The sequence below is a fragment of the Mus caroli genome, chromosome 14 (genome assembly GCF_900094665.2).
Source record: "Mus caroli chromosome 14, CAROLI_EIJ_v1.1, whole genome shotgun sequence".
NCBI classification, from domain to species: Eukaryota; Metazoa; Chordata; class Mammalia; order Rodentia; family Muridae; genus Mus; species Mus caroli.
This window is the reverse complement of record NC_034583.1, coordinates 107,192,803-107,206,852: the sequence shown is the minus strand read 5'-3', so window position 1 is coordinate 107,206,852 and position 14,050 is coordinate 107,192,803. Positions and strand designations below refer to the sequence as shown.

The 14,050-nt window shown below is 41.6% G+C and overlaps 1 protein-coding gene across 1 annotated transcript in view; it reads right to left on the bottom strand.

Moving 5' to 3' along the window:
* Positions 1–123: 123 nt before the first annotated feature.
* Gpc6 (glypican 6) overlaps positions 124–14,050 on the bottom strand; it is a 1,014,181-nt gene continuing 1,000,254 nt past the window's right edge. The window contains exons 8-9 of the mRNA XM_021181728.2: positions 11,949–12,124; positions 124–2,013 (exon numbers count right to left, since the gene is read on the bottom strand). Coding sequence (XP_021037387.1) covers positions 1,811–2,013; positions 11,949–12,124 — 379 coding nt within the window. The 3' untranslated portion in view covers positions 124–1,810. The remainder of the gene's footprint in view (positions 2,014–11,948; positions 12,125–14,050) is intronic.

Genomic DNA, 14,050 nt, shown 5'->3' with positions numbered 1-14,050 from the left:
AAGAAGAAGAAGAAGAAGAAGAAGAAGAAAGAAGAAGAAGAAGAAGAAGAAGAAGAAGAAGAAGAAGAAGAAGAAGAAGAAGAAGAAGAAGAAAGAAGGAGGAGGAGAAGGTGGTTAGCCAACTGTCTTCATACAACCCCAGTTTGGTGTATTTTGCTTCTCTCTGTCAGAGGAAGCATTGGGCCTGGCTTGGTGGACAGGTTAGGCAGTGGCTCTAAAATGGCCTCTTGAGTTTAGGCCATTCAGTACAGTACCCGGTAGAAGTCCAAGGCCAGAGGTGCTGTACCAGAGAGCAATGTTTTGTTTTTTTTGTTTTTTTTTTCATGAATAACATTCTTTACACACACACATTCCATCACCAGTCACGTCTTGCACACCAGGCTTGTCCCATGAGCTCAGGACAGTTTGGAGCACCAGGGGAAAAGCAAGCGTGTGTGAGAAGGGTGTGCCCTGGCAAACTTGCCATCAATGGACAGTTAGATACATAAAAAGTTCTCGCTCTTGATTCTTGGTGCTCGAAGATCACTAAGGAGACTGTTCTCTGAGCAGCACAGAACAAGACGGGGCGGTTGACAAAACAGTTCTGTTACAAAGGAGTGTCAACCCTGAGCTTGGAATTAAGAAGTTAAAATCTGTGATTTATATATATATATAATATAGATATAAAAATAGATGATCATACTAGGACTAAAAAAGTGAAAAGAACCTCCGTGTCAATACTATATATAATGTTTTATTCTCTCTCTCCTTTTGTCTTGACTTCTTTTTGTTGTGAGTTGTTATGTTAAGAGAATGCTCTTGTGATGCTGAGACCAATTGACACAAAGAGTCAGTAACAACAGAACCTCGTGTGTGGAGCGAGTTGTCATGTCAGTAAGGAAACTCGTATCTGGGGGGAGAGTCCGGAACAGAGGAGCTGAGACATCTGGTTCATGTCCGTCTGGAGAAAGAAGAGACTGTTACCATTGAAGATGACTTTTGAGTCAAGACCTAGGAGAGAGGAGACTAGATGGGGGCGGGGCACCTATGAAAAACTGAAGACAATCAGTGTCAATTGGATAAAACGGACAGACGTTAGGAGACAGAAAATGCTGCCATCAGTGAGCGGTGGGATCAGGCAGGGGGAAGAAAGGCTTCGAGTTGTCATAAGATTACCCTTCATATAAAGACAGAGTCCTAAATGTACTATCAGTACCTTCCAATCAGTTTGGTTAGATTCCAAGACAACGGTGTATTTCCACTATGTGAAAATGTTACACTTTCTCCTCATAAGCACTTTGTAAACCTCGCTTGTCACAGAAAAGCTCACTCCAGGAGCTGGCTGTCAGTGCCAAGCCTGATAGCATGAAAGTTCCTTTATTTTCTCTCCTTTGTTTGTTTCCTTGTTGAGAATGCAGTTGTCTTGGGGTTTGGCCTGATTTGAAACGGAAAATTATTTTTTTTTCCTATTTTAAATGGGTTGTAAAAAAAAAAAGAACCAAAACCCCCCCTCACAACATGAAATTCTTTTAATTTTGCAGCATAAAAGCAAACGACGGTAAGAAAACAATCTCTTGGTACGAAAGGTTTGAGTAAGAATTCTCTCTGGAATAAACGAGGTCCCCACAGATAGCTGAGGGAAAGAGAAGCAGATCATCTGGCACCCGGTACTCTTTGGGAAAGCAAAAAGGGGAGGCAGACCTCAAGACTGCTCTCTTGTCATAGAAAACGGCTTGTTGTGTGGCATGGTCCATTGTTCAAGAGTGTAAGAAAAGAAGAGTGTTGGCCACAGAAGAGCTAAAACGCAGTTTCGTCTGACCAAAGCCCACGATTATCTGTAGAGTCTCTGCAGGGCCAAGACCATGCAGACCAGAGACCAGGAGATCAAGGAGGAGCTGAACTTCGAGGCCGAAGATTCCTCTTCTCTGCGGTCTGGGTCCACCGCCGGGGCCTCGGTGGTGACAAACTCGAACTCCGTGGGACACACATCATCCATGCAGCCACTGCCGCTGCCTGAGCCGCTGGATTCATCGCCTGGCGGGAGAAGATTGACAAGAAAAGTTAGAACAGTTAGCTGGGAATAACGACAAACAGCACAACAGCTCTTGGGATGGTGTGGGAGGAATACTCCATCAAAGCATTGCTGGTCTGTCCCATAGATAGTTTCTTCACGGGCAGGTTGGTGATGGGCCAGAAACAGAACCGAGATACAGTATTCACTGGTATCTGCACAGAGTAAATTTGTAACGGGTGCCCTCTCAACCACATCAATATTAGATGCATCTGCTGTCCAGTATTTAAATGACTAAGAAATTGTGTTCTGGAGCTGGAGACATGGCCATTGCCACAGACCTCAGTTCATTCCCCAGGACCAACATCGGGGCAGCACACATCTATCTGCAACTCTATTCTTGGAGATTTGGCACTCTCTTCTGGCCACTCCCAGCTCTGCCCCCACCAGGTGTCCAGATTCACTCACATTTATTCTCTCTCTCTCTCTCTCTCTCTCTCTCTCTCTCTCTCTCTCTCTCTCTCTCNCACACACACACACACACACACACACACACACACACACTCTTATATATTTCTATCTTTAAAATGCAATTCTGTTCTTTGCTCCTTTGCACTTCAGTGTTGCTGTTTTAAAATCTCATGCTTTTTAGAGGCAACTTTTGGTTTTTCTTTGTTTTGGGAATCTAGGCTTCAAAACTCATGATCTTCCTTCCTCTTGTCACTGTCTCCAGAGTGCTGGGGTTAAAGATGTATGTCATCTCACCCTCTTTAAAAAGACCTTCAAATGGCCATTTAAGGTAAAACAGAAAACAAAAAGCAAGCAGTGCAGGCAGGGCAGAAGAGATGGCAGCAGCAAGCCACAGAAGGCAACACCATCACTGTGCGTGGCCTCTTTCCCATACCAACCCCATGTTCTTGTCCTAACAGCAAACATGGACTCTTTTCAACCATCTTCTCTAAGACATGAGTGGGTAAGCTACATCCTGTTGCTTAGTTCCCCATGGCCCCAAACATAAGAAACAGATTCTGTACTTTTTAATGTTTGGAATAATCAATTGGGGGGGGGTGTCCTATCATGTAACTACAAGAATTGTACATGTGACAATCAGGCTGACAGTTTGATTATAACGCAGGTACAACTGGTCTACCTCCAAGGGTTATAGGCGCTTTCATATTCCTAGGGTACAGCAAAGTGGCTGTGACAGAGACTGTATGACCCTAACATTTGCATTATCTGTCCCACTACAGAGCATGTTTGTCATTCCCTGTTTGATTCACTGCTTACTCCTTGTCTGAGGGCGCCTTCTTCCCCTCCTGTCCACCATGTCTCTGGGCTTGCCTAAGTATCATGTTTCATTGTTTCCTTCATGTATGATGACATTTCCAACCAACTATGGAGGCAAAAATAAATCCAGAAAGTTCCAAGAAGCAATGCGAATTTGTCATGTATGAAGTGCAACCCTGGTGAATGGTTTGATGTCTGAACAGGTCTTGCTAAAGCTTACTTCTGTGTCATGGCTCTCAGTTTCTCTCTTGCATTATGTACCATGTAGCTCTGCTGTTACTGTATCTATGTCAAAATGTATGCCTTTTTCTTGCCATTATTCCATGAGAAATACAGCATAACAATTATTTACATAGGATTTATTGTGTTAGGAATAGTCTGAAGATTATTTTAAGTATACAGGATATGGGGGAATGTGTATAAGTCACATACAAATGCTAAGTAATTTTATGACAAGGAGCTGATCCACTCTGGCTTTGGCTATCTGCAGAGGGTCTGATAAGTAGCTCCTCCCACCGTGAGAGAGACCACTTAGCCTGCTACCTGAACATTCTCCCCAATACCTGGGCTTGTACTATTTATGTACTTGCTTGTTTACTGTCCATACTCTCTTAGAATATAAACATTTTTTTTGAGAGTAGATAAGAGTCTTTGCAACGACCATCCATTTCCAAGTGGCCATCGATCTCTGATGGGCAGCAGATGCTCAATAAATCCTGTTGAATCGATCAATATGCCTTGAGCAATTAATTCAACTTCTATCAGTTTCTATATCTAAACACATTCAGTTGGTAACGTTTGCCTTGCAGGCTGTGAGTAGAGACAGTTTGATGGAACGTTGGGGGCAAACTCATTGCTACCAATGATGCCAGATGGGAAAGATTTGTTTCTTCCTAACAATGGTAAAGTAACACTTAAGCTAGCATTATTAATTTGGATGGGCAGGAGTGAATAGCTTCAACGAGCATCCTTCTCCTCACCTGCAAAAATAAGAGTAACAAGGCTCCTCAGAACTGTTCTGGGGATAAATGAGACAGTGTTTATGAAAAGATCAGGAAGTGGTGATTTTTGTATCAAGGATTACTGTCACTCTCATGTGCTCAGTGAGTTCAACAAACATTCCTAAACTCCTGCCCTGCTGTTGGGTCTCGCTGTTCCTGAGACACAGTGCCATTTTGGATTCAGACAGTAGAGTAGGGATTTCTTAGATTGTTCCCCGGAGTGAGAAAGAACATTCAGCATGGTTTTGCCCGCCCCCTAAATGGAACATCTAAATACCAGATAAGATCATTTGAATACATTATACTAGGTTCTTAACATTTCTATGCCTTATCTTTATTGGCCTTTACAAGGAGGAAAATGCCCATTAATTAAATCCAGAGATATCAGAATTGCAAAGGGAATTGTTCTGAACACCAGTATCCTGAGCAAAAAGTAATATAACCTTTACAAAGATATTATTAAAGTGACTTAGAATATTAAAATTGTGGGAAGCAAATAGTGACAAGAGGTTCTGGCTGTGAAAAACAATGCCCCAAATCTTTTTGAAAGGGAATCACTAATTCATGTTTTATGGGGTAGAATGGGCAGCTTGAAAAAATTGTTTCAGGAGATAAAGCTGGTGATGGGTATAAAATGTGATAATGGTTCATAGGCTAGGCACCGTCTTAAAACAGCTACACTGGGTGTTTGGGTTAGATTTAAGGGATGCTCTCCACTGTCCTTGACTTTTCTCTTTCTTTTTGAGAAGAAATTGAGAAAAGTCTCTTCCTCCTTGACGTTCCTTGAGTTTTTCAGAATGACATCTCTTTAGACTAGAAAAGAAAGAAGTGCAGTAAAGCCAATGGCAGACAATCCTTGTAGAACTTCAATATTCATCTGAATGGTTACACTCCAGGTCCAACAGTGCATTATCATATGGTGAAGGTAGGAGGTATAAAATAAGAAACACGAGGAAGTGAAGCTAAAAGCTGGTGTCACATTCTCTTCTCAAGAGGAAGGGAGCGATCTAGCAGAAGCAAGAAGAAATAATGGGACGAAGCTGAGAAATTTGACAGCAGTGAAGTCCATTTTGGTGGTAATTAGCCTGTACTGAGTAAATTAATTCCCGAGTTCTTTAAAGTGGAAGACAACACTAAAACCTTTCTGTAGGGGACAGCTCAGTGGGACGGTGGCAGGGCTGAGATGTCTTAATGTCTTCAGCCTGTAACTCGTGCCTTTCCATCTCATTAACCAAGTACACAGGCATCTTCAGCTTCAGTGAGCAACTTAAGGATCATTGGCAGTTTTACAACTGATGTTCCAGAAGTCTCTTCCTGTGAATTCTCCTAGGTTACACACTTAAGAGAAAACCAACCCACCCAAGAAGAAATCCCACAAAATCACTTGCCTCTGTATCTATGCATCTTGAAGCCACTTAGGCAAACCCCAAATATACTTAGCTTCATTTCAGTGTTCACTGATGAGAGTCCATGAAATCACTTCAAGTGTTTTTGTGATTACCACTGAAACAACCATGTGTAATATTGCTTTCTCAGTTTACTATTTCTGTAATATTTCAGATATAAATGTTTATGGTCTGTGTCTCCGTACAACTCAGCAGGGAGGGTAACAGTGCATTGAACCTGCTTACAACCCTCAAGACCCCGATTTAGCTTTTTCATAAGTTACCTCGGAGGCTCCTAGCTCGAACCTCTTATTGTCTCTTGTTTCTCCCATTTTTAGTATTCTAAGGCATTTAATAATGACTTTGTGATAAGGAATTTGAGTCTCAAGAAGTATAGATTCTTCCCTACTTACAGTCAGGCCACATCCCAATAAAGCCATTGGTTTTAGAATGTTACAATTTCAAACGAATTCGAAATATGAAACTTCTACAGCATCTCAGTCTAACACAGCATTCACAGAGCATCGTTGCTTGCCCCTGTGTTCTTGGGACTCACTGGAGTTTGTTGATTCGAGTCTTCTGTCAAGAATCATGAGAGAACATCATACAGTATAATGATAGCTGAAGAAAAAAAATCCAAATTCAAACTTTGAAGTGCTGTTTCTATTTCAAGTGTGTGACTTTTTATAAATAATCTCTGTATGGAAGATTTGCTTGTCAATAAAAAAGCCTGTGGCTGATGAGCTGAGGCAGGAGTAGAAGGTGGGACATCTGGCAGAGAGAGAGAGAGAGAGAGAGAGAGAGAGAGAGAGAGAGAGAGAGAGAGAGAGAGAGAGGAGATTTGCCCCAGACAAAGAAGAAGACAGTAGAATAAAACTGAAGACCAGGTAACCAGCCATGTGGCATGGCTTAGACTAGAATAAATAGGTAATTAAGATATGAGCTAGTTTGGAAACAAGCAAAGCTTTTGACCTCGGCATTTATTCTGTGATATATTAAGTCTCAGAGTTGTTATTTCTGCAAACAAAGTGGATGGGCAGAAAAACGTGTGGTTAAAGATGGCTCTAACTAAATATGGCACTCAACACAGGATGTAGAATCCAAGTTTAGAACAAAAGATTCAGGCATGAGTTATAAACATGGAGCCAGACCAGAAGTCAGGCAGCTGTGTGCTAGCCAGACAGGAAGCCTGGCCCTTTAAGAAAGAAAGTGGGAAACCAGGGAGAGGTTCTGTGGAAGCACAGGTCCCTTAGCGACCAAGGCTGCAGCATTGCTAGTTGCTGGGGAGTAGCACTTGACTAGGAAATCAGGACCTCAGGCATGTTCCCCGGGCGAAACCTTCCCAGAACCCTGCCATGAATTGGGCCTCGGTAAAAGCTGCTGGGAGGGAGATGTTCTAGTGAGAGACTGAGAAAGGGATAGGAAACAGCAGAGAGGCTGTACCGAATGCAGCCTTAAAGAAAAATCCTTACTAATAGAAGAGCCAGCCACTGAGAAAAAAGGAGGCAGACAGTGAATGGGAATACACACCAGCCTGCCACAGGCCCAGCAACTTCTCAGAGCTTAATGAACAAAATGTAGCATGCAAAAGTGCTACCCAGAGCTGGGGCAAGCAAGTAGGTGTGACTCCCAGCCTGCGCAGTCAGAGACTGGCCAGGGCCAGCAGAAGGTGAGACCAGTGGGGTAGCCTTCTGAGCATGGATACATGCTGGCCTCAGGAGTGTGCAAACCTACAGAAGTTCAGAAGAACGTACTGGAGCTGCCATGGGGCTGAACTGGTATGGTAATATGTTAGAAAATGATTTTATCATAATAAAGCAGCCTTAGATAAGGAGGGGGCTGGAAGGTAGAAGGCTAGGTCACAGGTCACAGGTCACAGGACAGAGGTTAGAGGGTTCTTTAGTTCAGAATAAGAAATCCTTGAAGGAGTCCAATCTGGAACCTGCAATAACATCAGAGTACCTCTGAGACTTCCAGATTTGAGAAATCCACAGCGTTATGGAGAACTAGAATGGCAACCTATAGATGTACAATATGTTGAGTTAAGAATCCAGCTTCTGTTTATTGATGCTGCCTTAGAACACTGTCATACAATACACTATGCATTTCATTTTGCAGAGTTTGGAGGATTAAGATATGTACATTGTGTTGGTGCATCATACAGTTGATGCATGTTCAGAATTCCGGTGGGCGTTTGCCTTGAACTCTGAAAAAGATGAATCTGATATCTCACATTGACTAGAAATGGTGACTGTCTTGGAAATGCCTTCAATTAGGTCGAAGCTGATAATGCTCCAATATATGCATCCATTAAAATACAGCCATGTTTTAGACATTCTAGCATGAAACTTGTTACTGATGTAGCTTATGTTCCTACAGGTCAAGCAATTATGAAGAGATTAATATGACTTTAAAGGAAGTTCTCACAGAACAGAAGGGGGGTTGGGGTGGATATGAGATTTCCCAGAGATAGATTAAATAGTGATTTGTTGACTATTGATGGAGATAACAAAGCTCTTGCAATACACTGGAGTTTAGAAAGGGCAGATGAATCAGATCAGCCTATATATGTAATAACCTCAGAGTGGAGGGCAATATATATATATAGTTGGGCAGGAGACGTTGTATTTGTTTCAACAGGAAAAGAAAAGCTGTGAATTGTATCCAAGTTGTTGGAAATCAGATTTGACTTGGAGGAGACCCCCTGTGGGTCTGGCTGTAGACAGAAAAAAAATCAAGAAAATGAACAAGCCAGGCAAAGTATATACCGATCTTCCCACATGGAAATACCTCTGAGACTGCCTGAGACATGAACATGTCTCCAGCCAGAATTTCAGCTAAGCACAGCCACTAAATCTTGCTGGCTACAGAATTCTCAAAACTTACGATTTAATTCATTTAAATGGCATAGAGAGGACATTAAATTAAAGTTTGGTTGTGCCATCCAAACTAACTTTTAAAGAAAGACAGATGCCCTTGCCTGCTTGAACACAGAGCGAAGAATGATCTTTATCTGAATTGTGCACACTGCACATCCCATAGTTATGTTAATGCAGAAATGTACAACACCTTGTAAGGTTTCTCTATTCACAGAGGAAAAACAACCAGAAAAGCAGCTCTGACAAGATGCATCTTGAGGATGCTGAGAAGACACTGAGGTGCTAAGACATAGTTATTCCCGCATCCTGCTTCATCCAACCTCAGATTGCCTTAATAGCTGTTTCATCAACACCTGCTTCCAGGACAGTTTCAAAGAAAGCTGCTGGCCTCAGTTGGTGAAGCATCACAGACTTTTTCAGTCCAGAATTCAGTTAAGACCTGGACTTTATCAATATGCAGAGACTGGAGACAACAAGTGATATAGGCAGCTTTCTTAAGACAGACACATATCCCAGTTTCTCAGCCCCCTCAAAGGAAAAAAAAAACCCAAGATAGCAAGAAACTATTTTAGAGAACTATGTCCCATTCCCAAGAGTTGGGATGGATGGCTTTTGGCCATTCAGCGTATGGTGGATCTTTGTCGTGGTTTAAGGGTGGTGATGGTGGTGGTTACAAGTTGCTATGGTAATGGATAGGGCAGAAAGAAAATTAAGGAGGTTAGATTCAGGAATATTTTTTATCTTTCCTTTTCTTTCCTCTTTTTGTCCAGCGTTAGGGGGAAAAGAGGGTGGGCAATGAAAAGAAAAATGTGAGATATTGAAATAATGCAGGAATAATAAGAATAAAGCGTAGATTATTGAATCAACTCTTAAAGTATAGAGTCACAACTGCCAAAAATCTTACATTGGTATAGACCTTTGCATAGTGTTATATAATTAAGGTTATATTTGGATACATCATACTATGTATTAACTCATTTTAAGGTACTGTGCCTATGTAATTCTTAAAAATTCAATCTTAAGTTCTAGTACTTTTGAAAGCTGCTATTACAAACTTTTTAGAACAATTAAGAAGTACACGTTAATAGTCAAACTTATGATCATGTTAGATACTATCTAATTATTACAAAAATATGTTTCCTAGGTTGAACAGATAGCAAAAAGCAGAAACAAGAACATTTACCTATTCAAATATACTGTAGATAGACAGATGGTCTTCAAAAACCTCAGAGACCTACCTACAGAATATGGCATTTAAAGATGTCTTATTGATAAAAGGCTTTTTTTTTTTTTGACAATGAGACAGGTCTGATCCTGGCAGCATCTCAATTCCACTTCAAGGAAGATGATGAGCATTCAAGAACCTCCGTGTGGAGTTTGCTTCATATGTGGCAAGCTAGCCACTGGGAAAGACTACCCTTGCATCAACTGCTGTCCAAACTGGACAAATGAGTCACAGGGAAGTCAACTGCCAAGCCTTGCCAAGACAAGGTAAGTAGTCCCTCACATTTCCTGCTTCACAAAAAGGTGTGTCAGATATTCTCAGCCAGAAGACTCAAGATGGATATTCCAATGTTATAGAAGAATTTGGAGGGGCTGTCCAGGCAGCCATCTTTCCCTGCCATTTCTATAGTTTTGGAAACTGCTTGCTCTGCACCTCCTACATTCTCAGGTAATGTTTATTTCTTCTCAGGTCTCTGGTTGGGTTGAAGACGAGACAGTTAGATTCTCACAGGCTTGTACTGTTTAGGGTTTAAGATGTCTATAAGTCTAAGGAGACATATTAGGTTGTTAATGCAAGTTGTGATAGAAATTGATTTAGTTACAAAACTCTGAACTCATCAAGATAGGACAGATAGTAGAATACTTTCTCCAAGCTTGCCAAATACATATGGTATGGAATGGACTTTGTGAACGTAAATCTTACCTGATAGTTTTCATAATTATTCTTATTGTATGTAATTTATAAATGTTAGAGAAAGAAATTTTTTATTGGACTAAAAGGGTAATATGTAGAGATGTTCTCTTGTGAAATGTATGGAAGCCTCATATGACAATAAAAAAAGCCTATGGTCAATGAGCTGAGGCAGGATTAGAAGGTGGAACCTCTGGCAGAGGGAAGGTTCTGGGAGATCCTCAGGTGCAGGAAATTATTCCCAGATACAGAAGAAGATGGTCACCTGAAACTGAGGACCAGGTAACCAGCCACGCGGCATGACTTCAACGCGAATAAATGGGTGGTTAAGTTATGAGCTAGTTGGAAAACAAGCAAAGCTTTTGGCTTAGGTATTTATTCGTGAAATATTAAGTCTCGTAATGATTATTTCTGGGAGGAAAGTGGTCAGGTAGAAAAACACAAGGTTACAGATGGTTTTAACTAAAACCTTTGAGCCACCATAAATTCAAGAAATAATTATAATATTGTTTTGAGAGACAAGATGGGGATGGGGCTCATCCCAGCTTGTCATGAATCTGTAGAAGGTTCTTTAGGTGGTGATGGGGGAATTAGGGCTTTGGGACAGATATAAATGCTGTCATAGAAAAGACAAGCTAAAGACACTTTATCATAAATGTATCAACTTGTAGATGAAACTATATTTTTGCTTTTGTATGGTTAACTAATTCACTTGGAGCTGGGATGATAACTCAGTCAAGAGCTTGCTCTGCAAGTATACGAATCGGAGTTAGATCCTTATAAAAAAAGCCAAGCATGGCTCTGTGTACCTGAAAGGTAAGCATTAGAGAAACACAGACAAGAATACCTCTGGAGCTCACAGGCCACCCAGCCTAGCTGAATTGCTGAGCTCCAGGGCTATGTAAAAGATCCTGTCTCAAAAAATGAGGTACTAGAGTGAGTTAGTTCTGTGGGAGGGATCTTCCTTTCTCAGAGGTGAAGGAGAGGGTGAATGGAGGAAAAAGCTGTGTGTAGGATGGGGGTGGGCTGGGGGGGGGCTAGGGGGGAGGGGAGTTGTGATTGGGATGCTAAATAAATAAATAAATAAATAAATAGATGGAAAAAAATACGGTTGATAACACCTGGGAATGAATGACATTTAATATCTTGTCTATACATGAAGCTAAATGGATATGAACTAACTCTCCATGTTCTCTCTCTCTCTCTCTTTCTCTCTCTCTGTCTCTCAGTCACTCTCTCTCTCCCTCTCTCTCTCTCAGTCACTCTCTCTCTCTCTCTCTCTCTCACACACACACACACAGAGCCATTTATTATGAACAATTATGATTTCAGTCAGCATGTACATTGTGCCTCAGACTAGAAAAACTTTGTGATTAAGGAAAAATGACATGTAATCAAAGATATTCATTGCTCTTGGAGAAAAACTTAGAGCACATTCTTGCAGGATCCTTTGACTATGGGGTTCACTGGTCTTTGTGAGAGCTTCCTTACTTGTGTCTTGGAAGTTGACGTCATTGCCATTGTACGCATTCTTCAGTTTGTTGGTCATCACGCGGAGAGCCATGATCTGCTGTCTGATGAAAGTGTCTGGCCGTGTGATATCCACCTCCACCTCAGGATTGTTGATTTGGTTGGTCAGCCCATCGTTCATGATCTCAGGCAGGTATCTGTAGAGCAGAGAGGAAGACATGGGTCAGGGTGGTGTTGTGGTGACCTCAGAACCAAACGCCGCCCTGCTATCTCAGATGGGAAGCCACGTCACCTGGTGAAGGAAAGCAGTAGTGAGTGCCTGAGGAAATGAGCCAAACATCAAATGTGTTCTGAGACGGCGTGCAGATAGAAGGGCTCCACACTCATTTTTACAGCGCAATGAGTTCTCATGTAGGCTTATCTATAAATAGGAATAACTGAATGGTAGAGTAGAATCATCACTTCTGCCCGGTGACTACCTTTCCTCTTCTTCATCCAGCGTTTGGAAGCTCTAGTCAAGACTGTGATAGGTTCCTAGTACAAAGATTTTTCTGGATATTAAAAATAAGTCTTTGAGACGTTTTATGAGAAGTCATCGATGGCTTATGCCTTTGACACATCTATAATGGTTTTCGTTTTATATTTTGGCAGTGCTGGGATTTGAACCAGGGTCTTGTACATGATAGGCAAGTGTTCTACTGTTGAGCTGCACTCATATCATAGGTTTTTAATTTTATAATATCATTTTGGGTCTAATTTTAGAGGCATGTCAACATTTGATAAAAGAGACTAATGTGTAGTTATAGTTAACTCTTCTTATTTAATATTTCTTTTTTTTTTCAGTCTTCCAATATCTTGTCTAATGTCACCCAAATGGTTTTATACAAAGGGAATAGAGAGCCCATGGGCATGTTCAGAGGGCCTGTGAGTATTTAATGCTCTATCTACCAACTCTATACTGATGTCAGGAAACTCCTCTCACAGGCCTTTTTCTTCCCCTGCCTTTCTCTTTGAAGTATAGATGGTTACAGCGGCTCAAACAAACTTTTATAGGCGCTCCAATCTTCTCTAGTGTACCCTACATGTGCTGTCTGGTTAACATTCCTAAAACATCACTCTCCCATCTCTCCTCCATGTAAATGCTTTAGAGGACAGTGGTTGATGTCAAAAGAACGCTCTCTGTCAGGAGCTATGCTATAAAATCCCACCTCACCAGCCCATGTAACAGAGAGGTGTGCCGTTCTACCACTGCATGAAGTAGAAAGGCAAATCCAAGCGGTGGCAAGCAGATGTGGAGTCTAGTGAGTGACAAAACTGAGCTCCGTGAGATGCCCAAGCAAATCAACTGGACCCAGGAAGGGGTGGGGACACTGTAATTTATAGTCAGGTGTCACATACGGTTAACAGCCTGGGGTCTGCCACTGGCATCTGAAGTATATATGTGTTAGCGTGAGTGTGTGTGTGTGTGTGTGTGTGTGTGTGTGTGTGAGTGGGTGTCATTATGTGTGTGTGTGTGTGTGTGAGTATGAGTATGCGTGTGATTATGTGTTTGAGTGTATATGTGATTTTGTGTGTGCGTGTGTGTGTGTGTGTGTGTGTGTGTGTGTGTGTTCAGTCTTGGGGATAGAACTTCAATGAACGCCAAGACAAAACTGACTTAGATAACAACACTTAAGTGCTGTCTACTGCAGATCTGACCACTAAACTTGCTGGTAGCAAGAAAGTCCCATCTATATTGGGAGAAACCAGTGTTGACTGTGCTATGAGAGTGGATGAGGAAGCCAGGCCCCTTTCCCCCAGCACAGTGCTCTGCAGGGCTTTGTTTGTTTTTGTTGATTTTTTTTCTGGTCCATAAGATCTGAAACATATTTAAATAAGACCCTCATATCTTTCTAAAACAGTTTCGGCTTTCAGGAAATCTACCCACCCTTTTATGAGGCAGCTAGGCATGGTTTCCTGTTGTCGTGTTCTTTATTTAGGAATTTTCAAAATATACAGAAATGGAGCTATAATGAAGCTCTGTAGCTAATCTGGATGCCCTTCTCTGTGTCTTACCAAGGTACCATCCATGTCTGGGTCCTCGTAAGAAACAAGTGGCACACCGGAGGGATAACAAGGACAAT